This window comes from Aphelocoma coerulescens, chromosome 13, assembly GCF_041296385.1.
Source record: "Aphelocoma coerulescens isolate FSJ_1873_10779 chromosome 13, UR_Acoe_1.0, whole genome shotgun sequence".
In the NCBI taxonomy this organism is placed as follows: domain Eukaryota; kingdom Metazoa; phylum Chordata; class Aves; order Passeriformes; family Corvidae; genus Aphelocoma; species Aphelocoma coerulescens.
Window position 1 is genome coordinate 6,434,806 of NC_091027.1, and position 27,610 is coordinate 6,462,415.

Genomic DNA, 27,610 nt, shown 5'->3' on the forward strand with positions numbered 1-27,610 from the left:
GAATTCAGGAGGCTGAGCTTGTCCCATGGAGGAAGAGACATGGTGCAGCATGGGCAGTGTCACCTCTGAAAACAGAGAAACCAGCAAGGAAAGGAAGTGGAGAAGGGGCAGCCTCTGTAATGTAAGAATGGTGCTGGGAATGCATCCTGCTGCATGCCAAGGTGTGGGACACAGGTACATCCTTCACAGGCAGAAGTTTAACAATCCTGGCAAGTCCTTGGTCAGATGCATGCCTCCACTTGCCATCAACCCCACTTTTGACCAGGAAAACTAGAATAATTAAAAAAAAAAAAAAGCCAACAAAACAAAACCCATCACTAATGAGTTAGGCTATTGTTACATCCTCTCCTCACCATTTTAAGTGACCATAGCCTGTCCCCTTGGTCACAGCAGTAGAGCTCAGCTGTACAAGAGATGCTCAGCTAGAGACTGACCCAACGAAATCTTAGTGGAAGGAAGCAGAAGTTCCTTTGTCTTGTACTTATCTAGGCCAGGAAAACAACTGAACCAGGGCTTTGAAACACTCTGCTCTGCCTACACTGAATTTATACTTTCCTTTCTATTCCAATCTTCCCACATCTTCTATATTTTTGTCCAAAACACTATCATTCTTCCAATTCTGGAGTTAGATCAGAAGAGGAAATAAGCTCAGAAACAGTATGGGCCAAGCTGACAAATCCCCAAGTTAACCCACCCAGAGTGGAGAACTGTAAAAACAGCACCTCCACACCCAGACTGATGCCCCACCCCACCCCAGTCACGGCCCTCCAGCCCTGATCAGGGTCATTAAACTTGACAGGGCAGTTAAAAGACACACACATTTCAGAACCATAATTGATACATCCCTCCTTAAATCAGGTTACAACAGCAGGTTAATGTGGGGATCTGTCAGCTTTGTAAGCATTCTAATTGTAACTTTTGGGAAACAAACTTTAAGATCCAAACAGTGATGTTATGAGAGAATTTGAGAGGCAGGTAAGCAGTTAACCTTCCCCTCACTGGGATGAGTGACCTGTTGTGCTTGAACTCTCTCTCTGAGCTCCTTCTCACTGTACAACCAGCCCGGTGCTCCCTGTGACTGGGGCAGGGGGGCAGGGGACACTGGCAGCTCCAGAGGTACATGAGGCACAGAGGCCAAGGGACTGACCTCACCACATACATGTGGAATTAATGATCCTGAAAAATGCACCGCCTGGAGCATCTCAAGCCTACTGTGAAATGGAATTCCCACACAAAACGAGAAGTTTGTGTGGTTCCCAAGTCTGGTCATGACATACTGACAGCACTAATCATGGCCAGAGCTCACCCCTTTTTCACAGACTTACTGAGCTGCAGCATAGGTTTGACTGTTTCAAAAGAACTGAAGCAGGAGGTAACAGTGCTAAAAGCCATTCACAGGTGTGTGTGTGTGTGAGATACAGCAAAACTTCAGTGGATTAAGAGACTGAAAGATGTAAAGACAAAGCAGCACACAGAGGACTTTACCCAAAAATGGCCTGACATGCAAAGGTCACTGCATTTCATCGCAGTTTGCCATCCTGCAGCACTGGTGACACCATCTTGGAAGCAGCCTTGGAACCCTGAAGATGCACAAGCCTGTCCAAAGCAGTTGTCACCACCCACTCAAGATCAAACCACAGCCATGAGCAGGTTAAACATCGTGGACAGTGACATTTTATGGACTGTGTTGTCTCTCACATTCTACCACAGTGTACAGCATATCATGCTTGTTATATTACAACTAAGGAGTAACGAAAAACTTACACTTAAGTGATATAAAAAAGGGGGGGAGGACCCAGGAATTTCTCCCATCCAACTATAAACGCACACCCATTTACATTGTTTTGTAAATGAATTTAGAAGAAAAATAAAAATATTAAGATATTTCTCTTCAGGACAACCATTGCACATTTGGTTTTGCTTTGGAGGGGAGATACAAACACACACAGCAGGAATACTTTCCAATTGAAAATATGCAAAACAAATAGAAGTGGGAACAGTTCAGCATCTAGAGAGTGTTTTCCTTGTGTCCTTGATAAACATTATCTCAGTTTCCCTCAGCATTTACTTCACTGGTCAAACCCTCAAAATCTGGTATCTAGGAAGAATATCTCACAAAATCTTCAGAAAAAAAAAGCCTATTAAGCAGTGACATTGTGCTGCCCCATTTTCTGTATCTGCCCCATCTGCAAGCCATTTGTATGAAGAAAATCTTTGTTTCCAAAGCTTGGCTTACTAAAGCTCATTTGTTTCCAAACACAACAGCTCCTTGATGCTGTTTATAGCAGGGGCAGCCAAGGGCTGGGCTGGTTCAGCAGCCGCAGTGGGAGATGTTACGGGGTGTCCCATCCCTCTGCCAGCACTCCCTGTCCCCCAGGAGGGCAATGCCCATCACCCTCCATTCAGGGTAAGAATGTGGGGTTTGCCAACACAGAGCCAAACCTCAGCTGTAGGACAGACCCTCCTGACACACAGGTCCACCACAGCCCCTTTATCAGTGTTCTTTTGTAAGTACTAAATCCACATTTGAGCTATCGATTGTGGGTTTTCATGTGCTTGCTAAAAAAAAAATAATAAATTTTCCCAAGCTTGTTCATCACCAGGAAAGGATGGCAACAAGGTGAGAGTGTTTTCCTTCTTCAATTTTACCAAGATCTCAAGAGATAGTGACATTAAACTGGCCCAGTTTGATCAACTTTTCAGCATAGATAAAAGGAGAGGCTGTTCTTAATAGGACAAAACTTATTGCCCTTTAACTTCATAAGCATCTTTAAAACAGACAGTGAAGGGTTGCTGCATATGCAGCTGTTTTCATTTTCTTCTTTGCAAGGCAGGTGCTGACATATCCACATCTCACAGGAGATAATGAGAAAAGTATTCAGAGTAAGAATCCCTGGAGTTAATGTAAGGAGGAGGAAAGAAGTGGGCAATGCAAGTGCTCTCTGAGTACCTCTACTGGTTCATTTACACAAGTTGAAAGAAGAATGGAGAAGTCAGTGCTTTTTAATTTTGATGGTACTCTCCCTTCAAAAACAAAGGAGGGGCTAGAAAAATACAAAATGTAAAGTGCAGTTGTGTTTAAAACCTATGATGTAAAATTCTTCAAAAGGAATAAATTAGTTTAATCATGAAGTACTTACATGTCTTCTCCCTACCCAACCTTAAAAGGGATGTCCCTGTATTTTCTGTATGAGTTTACTATATATACGTATGTATAAATCTATACATACACAAAATTGGTATGGCCTTACACTCCATTTAAGGGTATTTTGCTACATTGGTCAGAGTGCAAAGCAATTGCTTCCTTCAAATCAGTATTTTTACATCATGAAGAAATAAACCTGTAACTTAAGACAATTTGCATGACCACACAGCCACAGTGGCAGATTATTTTTCTGGCTTGTAAAAAAAGTTTTAAAATAGAAGTTCTATTTCAGCAGTTTGAAGATGGAATGTAAAGTTTCTGCTGTTAAATGTATATAAAATATATTTATTGAATCATACATTCATGCTGATTCCAATAAAAATTAAAGATTTTTCTGAAATTTCTCTCCATGGATTTTTAGTGCTAGAGGTCCCATGCAGCAGCTGGAAACACAGAAATGTATTTCTTGTACTATTTTTCAAGCTAGGACATTATTTATACATAGCTTTAAAATTCTTTGGTAGATGGAGTGACCTTGGTGCAAACACCCAAAATGACATTTCAGAATGCAGGGCTGCCTCTCACACTGAATCTCAAAGATGGTCATGATATTTTTCCTTCCACTGTCAGGTGCTTTGTCAAGTTTGAAATATCACCAGTGGAACAGCAGATCCCTCTTGGCTTGGGCAAGTGGCATTTTGTGACAGAAAATAGAAGGGCAGCATCCTGCCCTTCAAATCTATTCTGAGAACATGCCATTACTCTGAAAACTGTCTTTAAGGAATGATGGAGTTTGAAAGAATTTTACTCAGTTTCATGTCTCATAACCAAAAAAGTTATTAATGGACCACCTTGCCCCATTCCTCCATATAAGGATAAGGATCTTACTGCAGGGAAATTAAATCATCAATGAGGCAACTCCTTCCTCCCACAGCACACACAGCTTAAAACTTCACATAGTGTGTGTTCCTATCCCCAGGAAAATCCTTGTAAGGGAGCAGAAGCAATTAAGAAACAGAATTTGTTCAAAAATATGCCCTTCCACGATGTGCAGAATAAGCAGCTGCAGAGATCAACTGCAAATCTTCATACCTGCACCCAGAACCATCCTTTTCACGATGGAAAGTGAACTCCCAGGTCTCAAGGACATCTCTGCTGTGTGGCACCAGAGGGGAGTTTCTCACACTCAAGTCAGAGCTCAGTTACCACACAGGCCATTTCTTGCTCCCAGGGGTAAATCCTCTCCACCAAGCTCTGCTTCCAGCAGCAAGCTCACCATTTCCACACTCACCTGTATGTGGAGAGCAGACACCCAGGAACACCAGAGCTTCAGTCTGAGCAAATTTAAAGAAAAATAAGAGAAGGGAAAAAAAAAAAAAAAAAAAAAAAAAAGGAAACAAAATAACACCACTAGCAGAGGGCCCTGCAGAGCTAGGAAGTGATCCCAGTCTGAATCCTTAAATGCACAACCAATACCTGCATTCCCAAACACACAAAGATCTCAGTTTGGCTTTACAAAACAGCCCCACACAAGTCTGCTGGTACTTCCCAGTACTCCAGAAGATGTTTCTCCCTGCTCAAGAGGTAACTAAACCTTTTTAATTGCGCAATGGCCTTGAAGGAAGAAAAGGCAGCAGAGGCAGAGCTTGGCTTCCAGCTCTGGTTTGGGTGCTATCAACCACTACAACTGGAATGCTCTTATTTCTACACTATTAAGATCAGCCAGAAGAGGCCAGGTCACACCAGTCACATATGAAACACTCTCCCTACTCTCAGAAGGGCACATCAACAAGGTATCATGATCACAAAGGTTATTCCAACACTGTCCATGTGGCTGCTGTGGGTGCAAAAACCTGACGGCTCTAGGCAGCTTTTCTTCACTTCCCAACTCCCTGCACAGCACTGGGACACCCAGGGCACTTCAGTACCACACCTCCTTGTCTTGACTGAGGTGGAGGCACTAGGAAGGAGACACACAGAGCCTGATTCATTTAAGACTAGCATTTGGTTGCTAGAATGAGCTGGAGTACCTTGGTTATTACACATCAGCCTTCCTGGAGCTCTTGTAGCCCACTGCAGCCAGCTGAGGCAAATCAAATCGTGGCTGCTCCAGTCACCTTCAAGAATGTATGCAAAGGACTGGAGGCCTTTGACAAGAGATACTGAGGTTATAACAGTACAGCAAGGCAGGAACCAGAAGGGCTAGAGGCCACCAGAAGGCCTTAACACCAAAACCAATGTGCAACAGTTTACAGCAGGTCTTTTCAGAGGACTTTGTTATTAGAGAGTCACAGAGCCACCAAAATGCAAATACCAAAATTCAGTCTACAACATAACTTACTTTTGAAAAGTGTTTCTTTACAAGACATTCCAACAGAATTTTATGTAAATATTTTATTTTGCCTGTCATGTTGGGACAAGAACATCACTTTCTGGGTCAACATATTGAGTATGATTCATATGAGAACAAGCATACACTTCACCCTTTTAAATTCATTACTGACACTCTCACATCAGACAGCAATGAGTCAGAACTGTCCAGCTCCCACTATGGAAATGGGGGTTCAAGCTTACAGATGCTTTTGCAGATTTGGTTAAAAGTTATAAAAGCTTCTAGTAAAAGCACTTTGATAAGTCTGAAGTGCAACCTGTTACTGCAGTCTTCGGATTTAATGTCAAGAACAGTAGAAACCCCACAAAGGGGAAAAAAAACATATCACAAACAACAAGGACAGGGTTCAGTGAAAGATCTCCATTGCATACTTTCACCTCACAGGCATTCCTGATAGGAAAAATGCAGACAGCTTTTGTTTTTTAAAAAAATACCAGTTACCACCACAAGAGGAAGCAGCAGAATTTCCCCAAATGCTGGCTGTGAGAGCACACCACAGCTCACACTTTCCCCCAGTTCACTAAGGTATTAAATCTCCAGGTACAGATGGTAAGCAGGCCAATCTGAGACATAGTTGCAAGGAGGGAAGGGACAAACAGTGTAACAAATGTGAACAAAAATAAAACAGAAACCAACACTCTAGCAACATTTAGTACAACCAGGTTCAACCAGTAAGTCTGGCAAGTAAAAGGCAAAACATGACTTGAGGACAGGTAATACTGAGGGCAGCTCTGCTCCAGAGCTTACAGCAAGCACAGGGCAAGAGATGACACACTGCATATGCACAGTCATTACAGTAATAAACCAAGAAACATGGAAACAGCAACACCTGACACAGATTAGTGAGCTTCCCACGCAGCTCTGTTGTGCTACCAAGAGATCTAAAGGTCTGGAGTAGACACAAATCCACCATTTTCATCCAGATGCTTAGCACCAGGCATCACAGAAATACTGCTTTGTGCAGCACCATCTTACAGGATCTCTTGGATTGAAATTACCCAGTTTTGTATTTTATTTTCAGTTTCATCTTCTTTCAGAGGCAGTGGAGAGCGTTCAACATCTTAACACCAGGACAGACAAGCACCTTCCATACTTCTGACAAAAATTCCTTCTTATCCACTTCAGGCCTGAAGCAAGGAATGAAGTACTGCAAAAATAACTACTGCTTACAGCAGGTGGAACTGTAAAGGATGTGACACAGGTATTTCTGCTTTGCTTGTACTTTTGCAATAGTTACAACAGGACCTGCCCAGCTTCAAGTTCGTTATTAACTTTTGCATCCAGAAAGTATTTCTTTTCAATAATTTAAATGCAGCCAAAGTGATGCACAGAAGGTATTACAAGCTTTAGCTACAACCACCTCTACCTCGTAAACCTAGTGACTGGAGAGCTTTTTTCCCCTTGGAAAAACTCCAACAAACTCTTGACTTGATAAAGCAAATCTAGACCTTTTTTATTTTTATTTTTTTTAAACAATTTGCCAAAACTGGAATGAGAGATAAATAGAAGGCACAACAATTTTGCTTTTTTTTATACAAATACAAACTAAACATGAAAAAAACTCCCTATTTCAATAAAAAATTTCGTAAGTTCAGGAAAAGTGTTTGAAGAGTCAAGTTCTAGACATTTAAAACCTATCCCACAATCCAAAATTTCAAAGTGGTAAAACAGTAGCTTGAATTCCTTGCTGTGATCATGTATCAAAAGAAAAAGAGATTCTACGGATACCCATTATTCCACTTTTACAGCGCCACAGAGAAAAAGGTGAAAGTCAATTTTTCAAGTGGCAATGTCTCCAGACTAGAGGATGTTCGTATGACCCTCAAAGAAACATCAAGAGTTTTGCTTTTCTGCCCTTGAAATACTTGCCAAGAACTATGTTTTCCTACAGGCTCTTGAACGCATGCATGTGAAATATTATTCCGCTGACTGCACCCAAATTCATTAGAAAGAGGGGAGGAAATTAAAAAAAAAAAAGAAAAAAAAAAGAAAAAAGAAAGAGACATTCCTTTAGGAAAAACCACTGGTACCAAAAAACAAAAATCAGTCCGTAAGTTTGAGGTGAACAGGAAAATTCAGTTCTTGTCTTTTTAAAATCCACTTTTCCTAAAACGTTGTTCCACAAAGCTGGAATCTGGGACAAGGACTAGAAAAAAATAAATCACAGAACCATAACACAAACAAAAGGGGCCAAAATAGTATCAAACGTAGCAGTCTATAACAGGCTAGGGCCACATTCCAAGATACCCAAGGCTGAAATTCACAAATCTGCAGGAAAAAGGGTTTGCGCCACCACGTCAACATCCGCGATGAATTCACTGGCGTTGCCCGATCCCCCTTCCAGCTCCAAATCCTGGCTTCTGGGACATTCCTCCACGTGGAGGCCCTCGAATCCCACCTCCCAGCCCCCCACGAGTGCCTCCAGGTCCACGGGGTCTGTTATCTCTGCGGTCACCCTCCCTGGCAGCTCGTGTTTTCTTCTCCTCCACATTCAGGCGCACCTCTCCCCTGAACATGATGGGCTGCAACAAAAGCAGAGAAGGTACTTTCATTAACGGGTCACCAGGAGCTCTTCAAGGTCAAGCAGATTCCTGCAACTTTGTCTCATATCCTCCTCTCCATGAAAGACTAAAGTGTTTCAGGATCACTTACTAAACAATGGCAATATTCAAACCATGCATCCAGTCTTGGGGCTTTACTGGGGAAAAAGATGTGAAGGAGCAACCCTTGAAAAGCCACCTCAGGCTTAACACTGAACATTCTGGTTAACCTTTTAGAAAAGAGCTGGGCTGTAGGCAAGCTCACTGCATGGCTGTGAGGGTTCATCCAGAGTCCCTGCCTACCACAGCAGGTAGGCATGGGCCCACATTCTGCATTAGCAATCGCTGCTGACAGGCTGAGCAGGTACCTCCTGCCTTGTTAGCAAAATTCTTTTCAGCATGCACACCAATACGGCTTCTTCCTTTCAGCCTCTGACAAACAAGATTCTACTTGTCCATAGAATCAGACTCTCTCTACCTTGTCTGCCTGAAAGCTATTTATATACTTCCTGTGTTCAGCAACCTCACACTAAAAAAAAAAGCTCTGTAATGAGCTGCTATAAGCTACTTCAATGACAAAAGACTGCGCAAATCTTGGTAATAGGAGGGAAAGGCAACACATCTGCTTTAATATGCTCAAGAAAGACTAAAGGGACCAAGTACAATCTCGTCCTGTTAGGCTGAAAAACACTGTTGTCAACAGACCAAAAACCACTGACTAGAAGTTTATTTACCCTGTTGCTAAGGATCTTCTGAACTGGCTCAGGATCATCAAACACCACAAACCCAAAATTGGGGAGCTTTCCACCACTGTTGATGCGAAGTTCAACAACATTGCCATAGCCTGCAAGAGAAAAGCCAAGTTCTTGGGTCATACATTAGAATGCTCTGTTGACCACGCCCATGGCTGCAACCCCCAACCCCTCAGAGGACAGCAAAGCAACCAACTTACTTTGGAAAAAGTCTTTAAGTTCAGATTTATCCACATCATGGGGAAGGTTCCCAACAAACAGCTGATGGCTGTCTGGGTATCTCACAATCCGCCTGGTTTCCACATCACCTTGTTCACCCTCTCGAACTTGAACAGAAAAGCAAAACTGATTTTAGAAAAGTCAGTCCTCACAACAAACAGAAACAAGCCATGGTCAGAATTACCACCATTAGCAAGAATCAATTCACTATCTATCCATTCATATGTAAAAAAAGGAAAGCATTCCACATTAGCAAGTTTGTAACTATTTGTTTTTTATCACCAGGCTGAGGCCAAGCTTCAGTTTTTACTTGAGTAAAAATCGTTTACTGACAAAAATAATGAGATTTTAAAAGCTTTAGTTATCACATTGCTTTCCCAAAACCCTTAAGCAACAAAAACCAGCTGCTTCTTCGCAGCTTCTCTTACTTGGCCTAGGACCCCGCTGTGGTGGGATGCTCGTTCGCTGCTCCCTCACTCGCTGATCCCTCTGAGGTCTCTGAGGCGGGGTCTGAGATTCAGGCTTTGCCTCGGGGCGGGGCTGCATCAAATTCAAAAAGGAGTGAACAGTTGAGAGTCAGACAGATACCAGCAGGTTTCAGCTTTTAAGAGCTCACTGTTAAGTTAGTGGTAAAAAAAAATGCAGGAAAAGGTAACAGTTTTTTCCACCTGTGATTAAAATGCATGTTAGTTCATGTTGGCTTATATGCTAAAAGCAAGCAGCATTCACATGAACATTCCCTGTTTTCCTCCGTGAGAAACAATTAATTCTCAACCTAAAAACCTACAAATAACATCTTGATAAAGTCTATCAGGAATCACAGAATTCCAAAGACTTTAGGGCCTGGGAAATCAAATCATAAGCAAGTAGATTTCACTCTATTTTTCCCCACCTCAGTTTACTGTCAGCCCGTTCAGCACTTAAAACTTCTACATGTGCTGGATTCCTACCTGCGAGACAGGGACTTTCACAACATGAGGTGGTATTCCTGACACTGGGACAGCCCCACTGGGAGGAAGGTTCTTGCTGGTTACTGATGCCCAGGAAAATGTCTTAAAAAAAAAAAAAGAAAGATAGTAACATAACTACATCTCCTTCTGAAATATATTACTGATAGTACAGCTAACAGACACAGGATAACAGGAACAAATTTTAACTTATACTTGAAAATCAGGAGCCAGCCAATAGCTGTTTCCCCACAATTTCCTTCAAATCATTTAAATTCAAAAGAGTAATGACAATGGAGTCACACTTTACTCTCTTTCTGAATTCCACAGTTGAAACAGGACAGAGCAGTGGCCCAACACCAAGTATCACATCAAGGTTAACCAGAGTATTGGATTCCTGAGTACCGATCTGTCTACTTGCACCTTCCTTAACACTGAGAAGTGACAAAAATCCACAGGTAAAAATAAAGCTCTGTAAACAGACAGTAGAGCCCTACTGATGAAACCACATCAGAGAGAAGAGAGATCCATTGTCATTACCCTGGAATCCTCTTGCACAGCAGGAGCTGGATCAGCAGGAGCTGGAGAAGGACTCTTTTCCACAGTCTCTTCTGGAGCAGATTCCTCTAATACTGGCTCAGACTTTTCTTCCTGCACCTCTGGTTCAGGTTCCTGTTCAGGTTCTGCCTCTGGCTCAGGCTCTGCCTCTGCAGCTGTTTCTTCCAGGTGTTCCTCAATGTCATTGCTATAATACAGCAGCACAATGAGCAGGAAAAAGAGGTGGTACTGTATTTATTCCATTATTGGTGATAAGCAGTACTACTTATCCAATATCGAAGTGAGGCACATGACATCTGAGAGAAAGAACAAGGCCAAGTAAGGCCACATTGCACAGGCATGCAAATTTTGCATTGCTACACTATAAAGCAGCCAAAAAAAAAAAAACAGTCTCCATGTTCAGCCTAACAGCATTTTGATTTCAGCTGATCAATAAAAAGGAATCTTTTGACTGTCAGAGGAAAACTATTAATAGCAATAAATTCATGTGACCTGTTCTACAAGCAGTCTGTCTCACACAACACCTGACTTCATCTATAAATATATTACCTGACAGCCTGCTCATAATAAGCACCACTATCATCAGGAACAGCCTCAGGTGTCTGCTGTCTTTCCTCAGGTTCCTCCCCTTCCTCCTCTGATTCTAAATAAGGTTAGAAAAGAAAAAATAATACAACACACATCTTTAATGTGAGGCTCAAACACAAAGCACCTACCACAATATACAGTTGAAGTTTCTAGCAAAGCACACAGAAAACACTTTCAGGATGTGACATGGAACAGACACTTCCTTGTATTTTCACTATCACTTCGGTTACTCAGTTTTGACCAAGGTTAAAAAAAAAACCATGTTCCAAATACCTCAGAGAACCAGATTTATAACCTACAAATCTGCCTGCAACTGCCAAAATAAGTCTTAGAGTTCTCGTAATAGAAACAGAATATGCCAGAAAAATAATCATCTGCATGTCACAACTCCTTGCTGGACTGAAAAGAAACTATGGGCAAGGAAAAAACCTACAAGCATATGAAATTTAACACTGATCTGTCTTCTCCAGCAAGATTTCCTTTAGTCTGGGAATAGAATGTTGATAAAATCTAGAACCAAACACCAACAGAACCATACAAAAATTTCTGCTACTTACCCTCTGGAGGCTCAGTGTCAGAGTCCCCAAAAACCTCATCCTGGTAGCGGAAGATATCGTTGTGGACATAGAACTTGTTTGCAACAGAGCCCTAAAAGCAAATCAAAGGGAGGAACTGATTCAATTACATCAATCCAGTAATGTAAAAACAAATATGTGAAAACAATAAAGGTTTGAGCATATCAACCTTCCCACAAGATTAATCCAAATTTGCCTATTTTAAGAAAATAATGTTATTTGGGGCAAGAAAACAAGAAAGAAAAAAAGACGTCACTCCTAACAAGTACACATGGAACAAAGGAAAGAAAACTGTTGAAGTGCTTTCAATTCCAATAGCTCACAACACTGAAGAAGTGAGTGACAGCTTCCTGCTGTCTAAAGTATCAATTCTTATCTCAAGCCATATTGGAAAATAGAGTGATCTTGCTACACTCCTTTTTCACTATCACTTTTAATCTGTGAACGACTTTGTTAAAAAAAAGTTGTCTATTTAAAAATGCCACTTCAAATGCTGCATCAGCACCTCATGAACAAGAAGATTTGGAACCCATGTTTTCAAGTGACAGGAAGCATTCCTCTCTTTCTACTACTTCTTTTTCAGTAAAAAGGCCAGTTGCTAGGATAGCAAATCAAAGAGAACATAATTTTAATATGCTTAAGAAAACAATGTGTTGCACTACCCCTAGGAGTCCAAAGTCAGGACATTTATAACTGATTTCAATATCCAAGGTCAATGTCCAATCATACAGAAGGAGTGTAATTCCCAAAGGAATTTTCAGAACATTACTGCTGAATTTTGTGGCAAGTTACCTTCCCAGACTAACCCTTCAGACCGCAACAGTGAAGCAGACAGAGCTCCCCAACGCTGTCAGAACCCCCTGCCAGCCCAGCTCACCCACCTCAGGTGCGAGCACGAAGGTCTGCATGAACCTGCGCACAGGCTGCATGTTATTGGAGAGCTCCCCCATCACCTGCACCACCACGCCGTCATTGAGGGTGGCGTGGGCATCCACATGACGGATCTTTGTGTGGCAATCCTTGAAGTTTAGTGACAGCACCTTCTTGTGGATATCCTAGGAAAGAACGGTACACGTGGGTTACACCGCAGAAGCCATTTCTGCCAAGTTAGCAGCTTTCAGAGAAAGCAAAAGCAAAACTATAAAAGACTGGTTTAAGATACATTCCCTAACTTTGGAGAGAGAGCTTGGCAGGATGCTTGTTAGGTTTGCTTTGCAAGCAATTTTACATTATGAGCTTTCTATAAAGGAAGCACATTTTGCCTAACTATTGCTGTCTACAGATGAGAGGGTTTTTCCTCCACTTTTTTTTTCTTTTTTACAGAAAGCACTTGAACAGGGTGAAAGCACTGTGAATCACAGCTGGATACATTTCTCTTCTCAACCACAAAGGTGACAAAATAGAAGGAAAGAACAGCTTTCTTTTTTAAAAGTTCTTACAGATTGCCCATAGACTGCGTCAGCTGGTTTTCCATTGGAATCCAAGCCACCATGGACATAGGAAGAGTTTTTTCCATAAAACCTGTTGGAAAGAAATATTTTAATGCCAAGCTTTGCTGTGTAAGAGCACTGAGCCTCTACATTTGAAGTACAGTATAAATAATACACTTACAAGTAAGTTTCCTGTCTGAATCACTAGAATAAAGCCACAAAATCTAATAATCCTGTCACCAATCTGGGGGTGGGGGGAAAACACACTTTTCTCACATAAGGTGCAGTATTCAGGTGAGTCAGAGACCCAGGCACTAACAGCCAAAACCAAAGTCTCATGGGAGCTCATGATCCAATCCCATTATCCCCTTTCTGCACAAGGTTCCCAAAGCGACACCCTGAACATCTGGGATGGTGAAGGTTCCCCCTCAAATTCGATTTCAAGCTTGAGCAAGGAGCAATGGGACTTGTTTTGCTCTTCTACAGTGAAAGAAGTATTGCAGGTAAATCTTCCTTCCTGTAACTGAGAGACTACCAGCTAAAATGCCCTAAGCACCACAGTATGGTACTGCACTCTGCCAGCAGATAAAAGACTGGAATGGATTCCACGGCACAGAGTCAACTGGCCTCTGACCCAAATGGATGAGGTCAGCTGTCCACCTAAGTGGGGAAACACTTGAATAAGTGCTCCTAAGACTGGAAGGGGGAAGGTTTCAGAAACTGTTTATCTGGCTACTCAGAACACAGCAAAACAAAAGTGTATCTTCATAAAGACTAGTTTCAGAAAGGATACCCATCAAACCACAGAGGACCCATTTGTTTAGATAACAGATTGTAGTTTACTGTGTATCTATAATTTCCCTGACTTTCCTTTAAGAAAGAGCTGGTGTGACTCCCAAGAGAGACCAGTACACAAGCACACAACTTATTCAATGTTTCCTCCTAGTCAGGGAACATTTTATCAAGCCGAAAGAAATGCTTAACTAAGTAGTATTTCTCCAATTTATATTGATTACAACCAGAAGTGGCAAGCAGCATTTCAGTTACAACCAGAACTCAGATATTTAAAGAATTCTTGTAATCTTTATTATCCATCTTTTAACCCAGCTGATCAAAACCAGAAGTAAATGACACTCAGCACCTTGAATAAATCAGGTTCCTAAGTGTCCAAATTCAGCAAGCTAAGTAATAAGATCATTCACCAATTTTAACACACAAGTTAGGGAATTCACACAGAAAACCAGCTCAGACTGAAGCAGAGCTTTACCTGTGCAAATAGTCAGGTGCTTGGTTCAGCAGGGTATAGTACTGCCTCACGAATTCCCGCCCGACCAGCAGGGGACTTGGCTTCTCCATCACCATTTCTTTGGTCAACTGAAAACTATGGAAAAAAAACAAAAGCTCCATAAAGCACAAGCATTTCAAATGGCTGTTCACATCCTGATTCCATAAGCCACCTAATCACAGCAGAAAGCACGCACCAGAACTGTTTCACCCCTGTAAGCAGTTTAAGCACTGTGTTTTCAGAGTCATCAGTGATTTGGTGCCAGGGAGAGGATTCCTGGGTACCAAACCAGAGGTGGGAGAGGCTGCAAGGCCAAGGAAGGTCACCTCATAACATGTCAGTAGTTAGTCATCACACATATCCTCAGTAAAAAGCAGGTGGCAACAAGTATGGTTCTTCAAGAGGATTTGCTAAGTGGCTAAGACATTTACAGTCGATCCAAATTCTACTTACCTCACTTGACTTCACAATCAGAATTAAAAGTCAGATGTTCTCAGGCAAAGCCCTGTGCTACTGTATTAGGGGCATTTTTAAAAGGTCAGAGTAAGTCCAATCTATTTTTATCAGCAGCACAGCACTACTTGCTGTGAGCGTCAAGCTCTCTGGAGGAATATTGCATTATAAAAAAATTATTATGCTACAAACAAATACATGCTGCTCTTGCCCTGCTTTGACCAATCTCAGCAAGTCACTTCTCACTTAAATTCAGACCACCACTCAAGTGAACAGCACCAGCCATGCCCAGGGACAATCTGGGTACCTTCTGCCTACATTCTACAGATCTGTAAGTTACAAAAATAAAGTCTTTGCAAGTAAGTTACACAATATATGTATCTTCAGGACAGGCCAGCCCAATTCAGAGCACATTCCCACATTTCCTTGCTATCATATACTCATAAACACTGTTCAAACTCATTCAAAATAGTTTTAAACTCACAGGGATAAATACCAACACCAGGGCATGATTTTGGTACTGAATACAGAAACAACAGTAGATTTTCTGCTTCATACTCAGCTGTACCAGTGAGCAGCAGAATAGGGGCTTAGCAAACAGTTTTGCTGCTGAAATCACTTTCTCCCCACTACTGACTCCCAATCTCCTTCACTACACAGCCCTTTCCCAAACACACAGTATTCAAATTCCACATGCACATCCTCCAGGTGTGATGTGCAAGTCAAAACCAACAGTATTCAGCTGAGCCCTCTAAAAAGCAATTAGGAATCAGCAATTGCTTATCTGCTTTTATTTAATACTGATAATTATAAATAGCTCCAAGAAGTGGTGGGATCAACAACTGGGGAAAAACCCTACTGGATTGCAGCCAGAACATGGAATAGGGGGAAAAAAAAGGAAGTCAAATTAAGTAGTTTTTAGCATAGACTAATCCAGATGGAGCCTGCAATGCTCATGCCAAGCCAGGCATGCCTTAGGACAAGCTTTCTCTTGGCACTATATCCAAGAGCATCCCATATCCTGGGAAAACTGAGTTGCACACAACTTACCCCTTAAACATAGCAAAAGGGAAAGAAAGACTGCCTCTCCCACCTGCTTGTACTAAGCCCTGTTCCAGTTCATCCAAGGACCTTAAACATTTGATACTCACTACATTTAATGAATTTCAGAGAAGTTACCCTTTAGACACCAAGAACTGATGACAGAGCAGAGCTTCAGAATACAAAGGTGACCAGGTTGGTGTTACTGCAGTGACAATTTCAAACACACAACATACACAGGGCTGCAAAGGAAGTTACAACCACACTGCTGGATGGACCAGGAAAGCAAAACAGAAGGTTTAATCCTCAAAGAGATGAGCACACATAAAAAGGTGACATGGAAGCCATTATTTTGGATGAAGCTAAGTCCAAATGATCCTGGTAAATGCCATACATCTCAAACAACAATCAAACACACAACACACTGCAATCAAAAGACAGAACAACATGTAGCCACACTGCTGGAACATCCAGGTAATAGATCTGAGGATGTGATCACACACAAACTCCCAGCAGAGGCCAGCATGCACTGCAGCCAGCTTTGTTGGAGGAATGCAGCTAAGGTTCAAGACAGAAGATGTAACAGCAGAGTTGTAATTTTGTATACATTTATGTGTTTTTCTCTGCTTTTAATACAGTCATATTTCACTATCTTTGTAAGTCTAGAAATAAATGAGAAGTCTTCCCATTCTATTTTAAAATACACTTTTTGAGAAGTTTAAACACAGAGAAAAAGATCAGGTGGGCTCCAGAGGATGTGTCCATGAACTTCCTCTCTTTCAGCAGGACATGTGTCTTATCACCACCACACAAGGAAACGTTACCTACATGATAATGTGCAGAAAACATACGACTAAATATGACCTAGAACTGAAAAAGGCTTTTCAAAACATTCAAAAGCTTTCAGATGTTTGAGGATATTTTCAAGAGCTAGCCATGCAGAAAGGAAGTAATAGTCCACAGCTGGGTCTGGCCTGCAGGAAACACCCTGATTCTGTAAAGCACTTTCACTTCAGGAGGGTTCCACTCTCTGTGGTTTTGCAGAAGCCTTTGAACTCTAAGTGCGATGTATTATAGGTACAGATGTCCAAAACCCAGCAGAGTCTGAAGTGACAAAACCTCCAAGAGATGAAGATGAACTCATTTGCCTTCTAGTGCATGTTAAATGAGATCCCCATAAAATACTATCATACAGTAGGAAAGCACAGCAAAGGTAAAGGAAAGGTAAAGTAAGGCTAAGTGGTGGCTACCACTGCTGACTTCCTCACCCCACTTGTTTCCTCTTGAGTACTTGGGAAGCTCTGTAAGGAGCAGGCCAACCCTAAAGCACCGGGAGCAGAAATGGCACAGACATGACTTGCACTTTTTAGCTCCAGTCAGCTTAACTGACAATGCAGGATTTATTTGCTCCGCAAGAGCTAAAAAATTTGCTTCTGTGCTGTCAGTTTACAGTCAGGAAGCCAGTCCAACCATATATACCAAGATCACCATTTGGAGAATGAGACAAGGTACACTTAATTTCTTTGTGAAGATACAGCTTCCCTGGAATTCAAGCTTATTCCTACAGATGTAAATAGGCAGGTTTTCTATTCAGTTCTGATAAATGATGAATCTGGCTCTTTGAGAATTATTTTCAAGTGCTTCCTAGAACACCAGTGTACAAAGCTTGACATTCTCACATAATGGCAAAATGTTCCTGTAGCACTCAAATCTCAACAGCTGATTCACCAACAGCTCTTTCAGATTTCTGTTCTTCAGTGAAAGCCTTCACCTGCATTAACCCACAGGCACATCATCTTCCGTACTGGTCTCAGAAATATTGAAAGTGAAGTGGCTTGATTATGTCTGTCATCCTTACATGCTTAAAACAACACATGAGAGAACTTCCCTCCTGCTAAGGGTGAAAAATCTATCAGAACTAACTCCTAACATGAAAAGAGGAATTGCAGCATGCCCAGTTGTTCTCAAGCAGATCTCAAAAGAAATGGGAATAACCTTTACATGACCTAATCAGAGGACAACAATCTGTTTTTACTGCTGCTGCACCTGCTGCTACGTTGCCAGTTGCCATCTGTTCTTGTTCTCTAGCCAGCACAACCTGAATGGTGGAAGCCAAGCACCTCCTCAGAGAGTATTTGCTCCCTACCATCATGAGCAATTTATTACTCCACGATTCCCTGATCCAAGAAAAACTGCAAATACTATATACTACATTTTCATTGCACAGCACATAATAGCACCAAATGTTTGAACTGTCACTACATTACTCCTGATAGAAGCTTATCCACACATTTTCCTGTCAATTGACATAATGATGAAAGGGTGAAAATTGACAGGAAAAACTGAAAATCTGATTATTTAAGATTCATTCATAATCATGCATTCATATTATCCCATATGTAAAACAAATTGGATAAGTCAAATTATAACAAGTACACTATAACAATTCTGCAGCATAACTGAGCCCCTTCCTTAAGCCAAGGACTTTGAGGAAGACAAATACCTCCTTTACAGTGGTTATCACCTGGCTGGTGGAAAATTCCACCATCTGTCACAATGCTCCCACTTGGCAGAAAATCAATGTCAGGCACTGAACTTCTAAAATACTGTTATGTAAATTAGAGCCATTTATGTAAATTCCATATTAGCAAATTCAGATTTAGGTCCACAAAACCTATTAGTATATTAGTATTCAGAAAAATGGACTCAGCAGCTCGCATTGGTTTGTATTTTCTTACCAAACTGCAACATGGTGAAAGCAAACTAATCATTGCTGTCCCAATCCAATTTGGTTTGAGGGGTTTTTCTGTTGGTTTGTTTTTTGGGTTTTTTTAAATTTTTGAATCAGACAAGGACTTTTAGCCTGAATGTTGCTTCTACTGAACTTGCTACAAAACAGAAGTGTGTCTTAAGCACATCACAGGACGTTTGGGCTCTCAGGGCAAACAGTCCCAAGACTCAGGCAAAAGCCCCTTGGCCTGATGTAACAAGCCAAAGGATCAAAACCCAATGAACTAAAACATGCAAGTTAGAAAATCCCAAATTTCACTTCCCAAAGCATGGCAATTTTAAACATAATCTGTCAAGAAAAAAGTCAGAACTAACAAGAAGACAAGATAAAACTGAATCATAATCTCAACAGGCTCTGGAGTGTTTTTAACATTAGCCTTGTTTCTTTATTCTCTACCATCTTTAATTACATTTTTTGACTTGCATTTCAATACAAGAAGCCATCCCAAAAAATCCAGAGTTCCTACAATGCATTATAGTCCTGACTGGAATATTATACAGCAGTTCACCTATTCTCCTTTGGCTACTCAAGTGCTGCAAGGTGACCATCTGAACTCCACTCCTATCTCTACAAACTGGTGGTTTACAGGGTGCCAAAGCAGCCATTCAGAATGTCAAACTTTTCACACAACTCCACTCCCTCATTTTGCAATCAGTGAATTCCTTAACTTAAGAAGGCTTTTTGCAAACTGAAGAAACAGCCAGAGAAGCTCACATGGAGAAGTGTCTGTATCCAAGCACAACGCACTACAAGTGTAGCAAACACCAATTTTGCTGGAAATTAAAGGTCTGGTCAATAGTTAATAGGACTGCATAATTAAGTGTCATTTGGGATTTCTCCAAGTTGCTTAGCAACAGGTGAGCATGCTCAAAGCCACAAACCATTTAGCTGGATGGAATAGCACCTCTAGAAGCAGTTACTGCTGCTGCTATGGACAAAAAAAAAAAAAGTCATTAAGAAAATGCCCAGTAGGCCTTTAACAAGACATGATATAGACTGAAAGTTTAACAACAAAAGCAAACAAAATACAACTAATTCCAACTCTCTATACATTTTACATGACTAGTATCTGCTCTGCTGCTGACTAAGCAATAAAAGAAAAAAAAAAAAAAAAAAAAAAGAGGCTGGTACCTGTGTAAATCATGATACAAAACATTAGAGTGAACAATGGAACACAAGCTCAACTTGCACCCCCAGGAAAATTCCAGGGCCCATCTCAACTGGGGATTTATATCATCACACCAACTTGCTCTCAAATAGGAAGAGTGACGCTAAGTAAACGTGCATTTAAAACACAAAGATCACAGATACACTGAGATACACTTCTTTTAATACAGCCTTAGCTATCCAAGGGAACAAAGACACCCAAAACAATCCAGTTGTTGACCCAAGCCTAAATTATAGAGCTGAAAATGCATCTCAAATAAGCAGGCAAATGAAGTGCCAAAACACTAATCTGCTCTAAAAAACAGGTCCCATTACCTGCTTCCCACTGGATGCAGAGGCAGACAATGTCACTGGGACAGGGTCACAGCAGCACAGCCTGTATTCTAGACACAAGCCATTACAGCTGCCTACCTGTAATCAGTTCATCTTTTCTGCCTTTGACAGATTCAGAGGGAAAGTATTCAGTGTGGAAGAAGGCTGCACTGTTTCACAGGAGGCAAGATGCTTGGAACCCACAGGCAGTGGCAGCTCAGTGATGGGGTAACTTATGCAATAAATAAATATCTGAGGATCAAATTAGGACAAGTTGTGAGGTTACCAGCATTCAACTCTTACTAGCATCTCCAGGAAACATTCAGATAGTCTGTAAGATGAATGTATTCACTAGGAACTTCCAGAATCAGGCACCTCAAAGCAGTGAGAAGTGTCAGACATTATCTTACAGACAAAAGAGGCTTTAATAATCTTCCAGCACCTAATAAAGCGTGGATCTGGACTGTCCAAACCTAGTACAGCTATTTCTCCTTTAGCTTGTGACTCCTCTCCACTGTATGACCCACACAACCTACAAAGACAGGCAGTGCCTGCATTCATAGGCATACTTGAGGTGTTGCAGGGAACTGGATCCTAAAAAATCATCACACAGCAAGCAGAACCATCAGGCAAACAGCTTTCTCTGTGCTTAATTATCCAGATGCAGCCTAAAGGCAGAGCAATACCTGAGCCTCTTCTGAAGCTTTGAGGCACACTGACAAGGGACCCTCCAGAAAAGCCAGGTACTACATCAACATATGGATAAGAAAAATTAACTTAGAAGCTTAACTATTTTCTAATAGGTATTCTAATATTTCTAATATTTCTAATATTTTCTGCATGCCAAGCAGAAATTTAAGCACAAGAAAAAACATTTTCATCACAAGATTAAAAAATAATTCAGAATTACATTCAGCACTGCCCATGCTAGTACTAAAAAAACCGTCTGCTTGCCAGTGGCAGATGGGAAGCCTTACTCAGCAGCAATGCACAGCCCTTCAAATACTGGGGGAATACAAATAAACAAGCCAACAATTGCTGAAGAGCTGTCAGTGTAGAAGTCTGCCTGTGTTTTTGCTAACAAACCTAAGTGTGATCCACAAGTTGATGGATATGATGAAGTCTGCCATTTTTTAGACAAAATTCAGCGCTTCTTGTATTTTTCAGCTCTACCAAGCAAAAAAGAGACAAACTGAAGACTTCTAATGCTTTCAGTCAGAATCCAAAAGAGATCATTTTGGAGAAATGTAATTTCCAGGGCATTAGGCTCAAAAGCAGATTAAAAATACAAAGATCCCCTGAAGTGTAAGTTAGGGTAGTTGAGATCAGCATCTGTGCCCCTACAGTAAGGGATGAATGTTCATGTGGGTAAGGAAAAAGATACCAGATTCTTCCAACTAAGAGTATACAAGTCTAAAGACAAACAGCAAATTAGGCCCTGTTTACAAGAAAAAAAAAAATCTAACCTAGAAGACTCTTGAAAATTTGCTATTAAAACTAAGTGATAGAAGAAATTCTCAGCAAGATGTTTGGGGTTTTTTTTTAATTCATCTCTCAAAATACTTTATGTCCTCCCTGAGTGCTGAGCTTAATATGGTGTGGGTTTGGGGTTTTTTTCCTTCCTTTTTAAAGCTGTTTCACCTGGTTTCCAAGTTCCTACTTGATATCACTCAAACATCACTTCAATTCAGCAGTTACCTGCTGTAACATTAAACTAAGGTGATCTGTCCTGAGCTTAACTAGTAACATTTCATATCCTCACAAAAAGAGAGCTCTGTTCCACTTAGCATTACAGAAAAACACATGGCCCTTGTGCTTTGACAGAAGTCCAAAAGGAACTCCTCTTCAAAATCTGAGTTCTCTGAAAACTCAAAGCCTTGAGAATTCCCAGAAATATTCCTACATTTTTAGTAATCCTAAAATCAGATTATCCTAAACAAGTTCTCAAACATGGGGAAGGACTTGCCTTTCTAACTGAACCTACCTCAACCTCATTTACCCTGCAATTAGAAGCAATGTTTTTCTGCACAACTACATTTTAAACACACAAATTTCATCCTAATGGGTGGTAGGATAGTGCTAGCCTGAATGGTTTGTTTACTCTTTCTTTAATGAAAAATAAATCAGCTTTCTGCCTATACTGCTCTCCAGACTGCCTCATGATAAAGCAGCTACTTAGACCCTGTGATTCTGCCATTAGAATAGGTTGTTTTGTTTTGACATCCAAGAGCTGCTCCAACATCTCGATGAAGTTGGCAGCAGGTCCAGTCATCTTCTCTTAGGTCTGCAAATTTTCCATTTGGCTCCAGTGCAGCTTCTTAAAGCAAAAAAGCAGAAGTTACTCATCAGCAGTCAGAAGAGGCAGATCAGAACCCAGAGCTACATCAACATTACAGTGAAATTCAAGCTCATTGCCACTTAGAATAGAATCACCAGGATTAAGATTTAAAATATTTTCTGCATGCCAAGCAACAGATAACTGTAAAGAGAATCAACTCTTTCACCTCTACCCACTTAGGTCATGGAAGACACTTGAACTTGATGTATCAACTGTATCCTTAGGGCTGACCCATCGTGGCACTGTTACATTAAAAACAAAACAAAACAAAGTCAGCCCAGCAGCAGCCAGGAAATAGCACAGGGCAAAGCAGATGAAAATGGAAGATGGCCACCAGCATTTTCCAGTGCAGTGCTGCATGTTTGCCTCAGCAAGGAATCAGGTTCATCACAGATCACTCCTACATAACTGACAGCACCCAGGCTCCTGCTCTGAAAGCAGCACTGCACCAGCCATGTCTTCCTGGAAGAGATCCAGACTTAATATAGCAAAAGTAGGACCTCAAACCAGTATAACACTCACTGCCTGCAAAGCTAAGGGTTCTTTTACAGTACCTGAGGATCAGACTTAAGTTTTTCTTTTTAATTACTCAATGAGGTAGCCTAAGGTTATCAAGTCTATTAGCAGGTATCTCAGGAAGTTAAAGAATTACTTCAGCTCTGCAGATTTTATATAGGCACCTGTAAAAAAAAAAACACCCAGTCTTCTAGACCAAACTATCACTTTTGGTTTTGATTTGTTCCAAGCAGAGCAGACTACAGCCAGCACAGCAACTAGCACCACCCTGCTGAAGTCCTGCTCTACTTGGATTTCCTCTTTGATTCTTCAGTCAGCACCTTACTTAGTCAGACAAAAAGGGCCAGGTGCTAATATTAAAAACTAGAATGTTTACAAATTCAAACAGGCCATTTATGCCAACCTTATGGGTGCTCTCTCATCAGGTTGTACTGTTTTGAACAGTAGGAATACCAAGAAATATCAGGATGTACTTACAGCAACATCACCTTTGCTTTATTTCACTTTCATAAAAAGTGTTGCTCTGTATGTTTGCCTTACAATTTACAAGGTGAAAAATAAAGCTCTAAACCAAAGAGTTTGCTGTTTCATCGGGTGCATGAAGATTCTGTTTAAAATTCAGATGTTCAAGCTCCATCAGTTGTGTTGAACTCTAGTCACGCTGTTGTGCCAGCAGCAAAGTGAGCAGCAGAGCAGTGGTCCTGCCATCACAGCACAAACAAATCCTTTTGTATGCTTTTGTTGTTTCTTAGACTGCAAATGCAAAGATTCCCAACAGAAGATCCTGATGGGCTTGGCACACATACACTAAGTCTCGTCCACCAGGTTTTCTACTTTAATTTTAATTATGCTTCCCTGCCTTCAACTTGAGGAGTCCACAATTAGAAGAACACAACCTAGCAAAAAAAGGGCAAATTCACACCAGTCAAGAACTGGAGACCACTATTTACCCTCTGATGTATACAAGCTTAAGATTTTTAAAAATAACTCTATTTATAAATTTATGATATACATTTGCAAAGGTTCCAACATTGGTTTTTTTTTTCCTAACTGACTTTGTATAATTACACTTTCTAGCAGGTTTTAATAGTGCCTTTCAGGCAAACCAGTTCCTGCAGCACATGATGCTGTCAAAAAGGACGTGAAATCTCCATCATAAAGATAAGCATGTAAGACTTAAAGCACATGAGTACTTCCAGCCAACCTTCAAATCAGCTATATATATGCCATCCACTAAGCTTTTTTTTTTTTTTTAATCTAGGCTCATAACTTTACATTACATACAGTGACTGAAACACCCCAGGAAATGTGAGTTCAGTTCAGAGGATGAGAAGATGCTACCATCAGCATCATGGAAGTACCACAGAGCTACCAAGCAAAATAGTTTGGCTTATTCTGTACAGACAGAGAATAAGAAAAGTGAAAATGTGGTTGAAAGGAAGAATATCAGAAAAGGTCGGAAATGCAGTTTTTGTCTGTCAACTTCTGCACTTCCCTTTATGACATCAATCTAACAAGCCTCATTAGCTAAAAAAAAAATCCAACCCCCCTCCCCCCCTATGATTTATGGCGTCTGGAAGCATCAGCTTCCAAAGCTTGATAGCAGTGTCCAGATTTCCCAAAGCTGTCACTCCTGGCTGTGAGAGCAGGGGCTTGCCAAAAATAGCACACACTGGAAACATGGCGGCTTGCTGCAAATGCTGCTTTCCCCCAATGGTAGAACAAAAAAAAAATCCTTTTTTTGGTAAAAAATACTTATTATATACATGGACGTTTTAAAATAAAAGGTCATCAGGTAAGCCCGCTGAGAATTAGGAAGAGGTTAGATCATCCAGATCAACACCAGGAGGTACTGGAAGATGTATCGAAACCTTTTCTCTGGGGTTTCTCCAGCACGTACATCTGGGGCCTTACAGGATGCTGGAAAGTCTCCTTACAAGCACTACTTCGCATTCAAATCTTAGCTTAATCTCGGATTCGGCCAAGGTCATGCGGTAAACCAGGATAAGATCCATGCTCTCCTGCTCGAATTATAACTTCCTTCACCTATAAAGTTACACCAAGGGAACCACGTCGAGCTCATACTCGGGTCCGGACCGTGCGAGCGCCCAGCGCTGCCCCTCAATCCGCAGCTACAACTCGCTATTGAGCGGGAACACCTCGAGCTTTGGGTGGGCTCCTCCCCGGCCCCACCTGCTCAAAACAAAACCCGAAGGCAGAGGGCGAAAAAGCCTCCGAGACTGAAAATCCGAGAACAAAGCTCTCCCCGCACACCTCGCATCGCACAATGCGGGCCCGCGAGCAGCCGATCCCCCGCCGCCCCCCCTGCCCCGCACCGCTCCCGCCGGGAGCTCCAAGGCCGCCGCAGCACCGGGAGATCGGGGAAGGCTCCGGATCCCCACGGGGGCTGCGTGGCCGCGGGCCAGGCGGGAGAGCGCCCACTACAAAGCGCCGCGGGGACCGGGCGGGCCCCACGCCGGGCGGGATGGAGGAGCGGGTTGGGGGGGGAGGCGCCGGCAGCGCCGTCCCGCACGGTCCGCGGCCTACCGAGCGCCGGGGGCGCCCCGGAGCCGGGGCGGTGCGTGCGGCCCGCGGCCTCCCCCGGGAAGGCGCGGCCATGCCGGTGTCTCCTCGCGCCCCCCACCCCCCCTCACCTGCGGGCGGAGCGGGACGGGAGCGGAGGCGCCGCTTCACCACAGGGCCCGGCGGACGAAAAGCGCCTCACGCAGCGGCGTGCTCGGCCGCCGGCTACATATATCCGGCGCGCAGCCTACCCCAGCGGGCGCGGCCCAGCCAGTCAGAGAGCGGCGGCCGCCCTCACTCGCATGCGGGTTGGCCCACAGCCGCGAGGAGGCGGGCGGAGAGCTGAGGGGCAGCTCAGCCAGCCAACCATACGGCAGAGCTCCGCGGGGCAGCGAGAGCGATTGACAGGCGGGCGAGCCAATAGGCGGCGGAGGAGGTGTGATAGAGTTGCCCTCTGGCCAATGGGACGACGCTCCCCGCGCCAGCAGGCGCGCAGGGCGGCGCGCGCCAGACGCCGCAGTGTGGTTGAGCCGCACTGCAGCGCCCTTGAGAAAGTGCTGGTAAACCCCGTTACGGATCGGGGCGGGCCCCGCGGGGCGCGGCGACCAATGGGAGGGCGCGGAGGGCGCTGACGGACAGGCCCCCGCCGCCGCTCTTAAAGGGGCAGGCGGCCGCCACGCGGGGCGGTGTCCCGCGCTCCGCGCCGCCCCCTGCTGGAGGCAGAGCGGACGGCGGCCAACATGGCGGCGGCGGCGGGCGCCATGTGCGGGGCTGAGGGGGCACCCAGGGCCCGGCCCTGCCACGGCCGAGGGCTGCGGACCCCCAGCAGTGAACAGACAGTGGCCGCCCGTTTTGGCTGTGTCTCCACAGGGTGCTTGGTGCTCACCTGGCCCACACACCTGAGAGAAACCCCCAGTGGAGGTGGGTAAAAGTAGCTGCTCACCCCAAAGCACCTCAACCAGGCACAGCCCCGTGCGGAAGGTGATGGGCACTGACCCCTGCCCATCCCGGGGGGCTCGTACAGCTGCTTTTCCCTCACAGCTTTTCACTAAGCAAAGCAGACACAGCATCAACTGCCCCAGAGGAAAGACAATCCCAGCAGGAGCATTGTCTAACGCACCTACAAAGGGGGAGGAAGGCCTGGAAGTTCTCAGATCCTTGCTCACCAGCCGGTGCTAGTCCAGGGACCCCAGAGAGCAGGAGGGAATGGGAACAGGCCGTGAGCCGGAGCTAAGCAGCTTCCAGGCAGCCATAGCTTTCCATCTGTTCGTGTCACGTCCCATCCCACATGTATCTATGACATGAAGCACTCGGAGATAGATCTCACCCTATAAAAATGACTTCCTGCCCACCACCACATCCATGAGCGTTGCCTAAACCCCTCCCTGCCATGCCTTGCAGCAAGAGATACAGACAGTGGATTGGCGTGGGGCCATGCTCAGCATTAATATCCTCCCCCAATACCTCCTGGCTATTTTTAGCCTAAGCCACGCTGCAATCTGCCAGTTCATAAATCAGCACTGCAGACTTTTACAAAGTTTAACGTGAGCCCAGTGACCCAGAACAACAGCCCGTCCCGAATAAACTCTGCCACGGGGATCCTGGACATCTCGCCACAGAGCAATAGTGGGGCAAGTAATTCTTCTTTTATAAAACCATCAGTGCACCTTAAAACGAGTGCCCTCACCCCCAGCTGGTGTGGCAGCAAACAAGAAAACACCCTGGTTGTATTCCCTGCTACAGGCTGGGCTTCTCAACAGGAAGATGCTGAAACCCAGCACGTGGTCAGGAATTGTCTCGCACAGCGCAGCTCCGCCAGCTCTTCTCGGCCCCGATGTGATGCACTGTCCTCTCTCCAGCTTCCCTGCGAAAGCACCTGAGCTGCTCCCGGGCACCCCAACAGCCTCCTCCACCTTGACACAAATTTTTCAGAAAGGGGCTCGTTTTTCATTCAAAGGACCATACACCCAGGGAAGGGGGGAAAAAAAAAAACAAAAAAAAAACCCAAAACCAAACAAAGCACCGCATCTTCAGGGAC

The 27,610-nt window shown here is 43.2% G+C and overlaps 1 protein-coding gene across 2 annotated transcripts; it reads right to left on the bottom strand.

Annotated features, from left to right (window-relative positions):
• Window positions 1-5,524: 5,524 nt before the first annotated feature.
• G3BP1 (G3BP stress granule assembly factor 1) lies at window positions 5,525-25,812 on the bottom strand. 2 transcript variants are annotated; one of them, XM_069028842.1, is made up of 12 exons: window positions 25,704-25,812; window positions 14,414-14,527; window positions 13,156-13,237; window positions 12,598-12,771; window positions 11,699-11,789; window positions 11,103-11,196; window positions 10,536-10,740; window positions 9,999-10,100; window positions 9,477-9,588; window positions 9,030-9,155; window positions 8,812-8,921; window positions 5,525-8,059 (listed from the first exon to the last, which is right to left on the bottom strand). In XM_069028842.1, exons 2-12 carry the CDS (start codon window positions 14,506-14,508, stop codon window positions 7,853-7,855), a joined length of 1,398 nt encoding a protein of 465 aa, XP_068884943.1. In that variant the 5' UTR covers window positions 14,509-14,527; window positions 25,704-25,812; the 3' UTR covers window positions 5,525-7,852. The 2 variants fall into 2 exon arrangements, with proteins under 2 accessions (XP_068884943.1, XP_068884944.1); XM_069028843.1 differs by having other exon boundaries at window positions 8,812-8,942; window positions 25,704-25,807.
• Between the last annotated feature and the right edge of the window lie 1,798 nt (window positions 25,813-27,610).

Excerpts from the sequence above, each read along its gene's own strand:
- G3BP1 (XM_069028843.1), bottom strand. The coding sequence starts at position 14,508 with ATGGTGATGGAGAAGCCAAGTCCCCTGCTGGTCGGGCGGGAATTCGTG. Across the intron at positions 11,197-11,698 it reads TGACACTGAGCCTCCAGAGG|AATCAGAGGAGGAAGGGGAG; the intron begins GTAAGTAGCAGA and ends AACCTTATTTAG. Across the intron at positions 9,156-9,476 it reads ACAGCGGGGTCCTAGGCCAA|TTCGAGAGGGTGAACAAGGT; the intron begins GTAAGAGAAGCT and ends TTTCTGTTCAAG.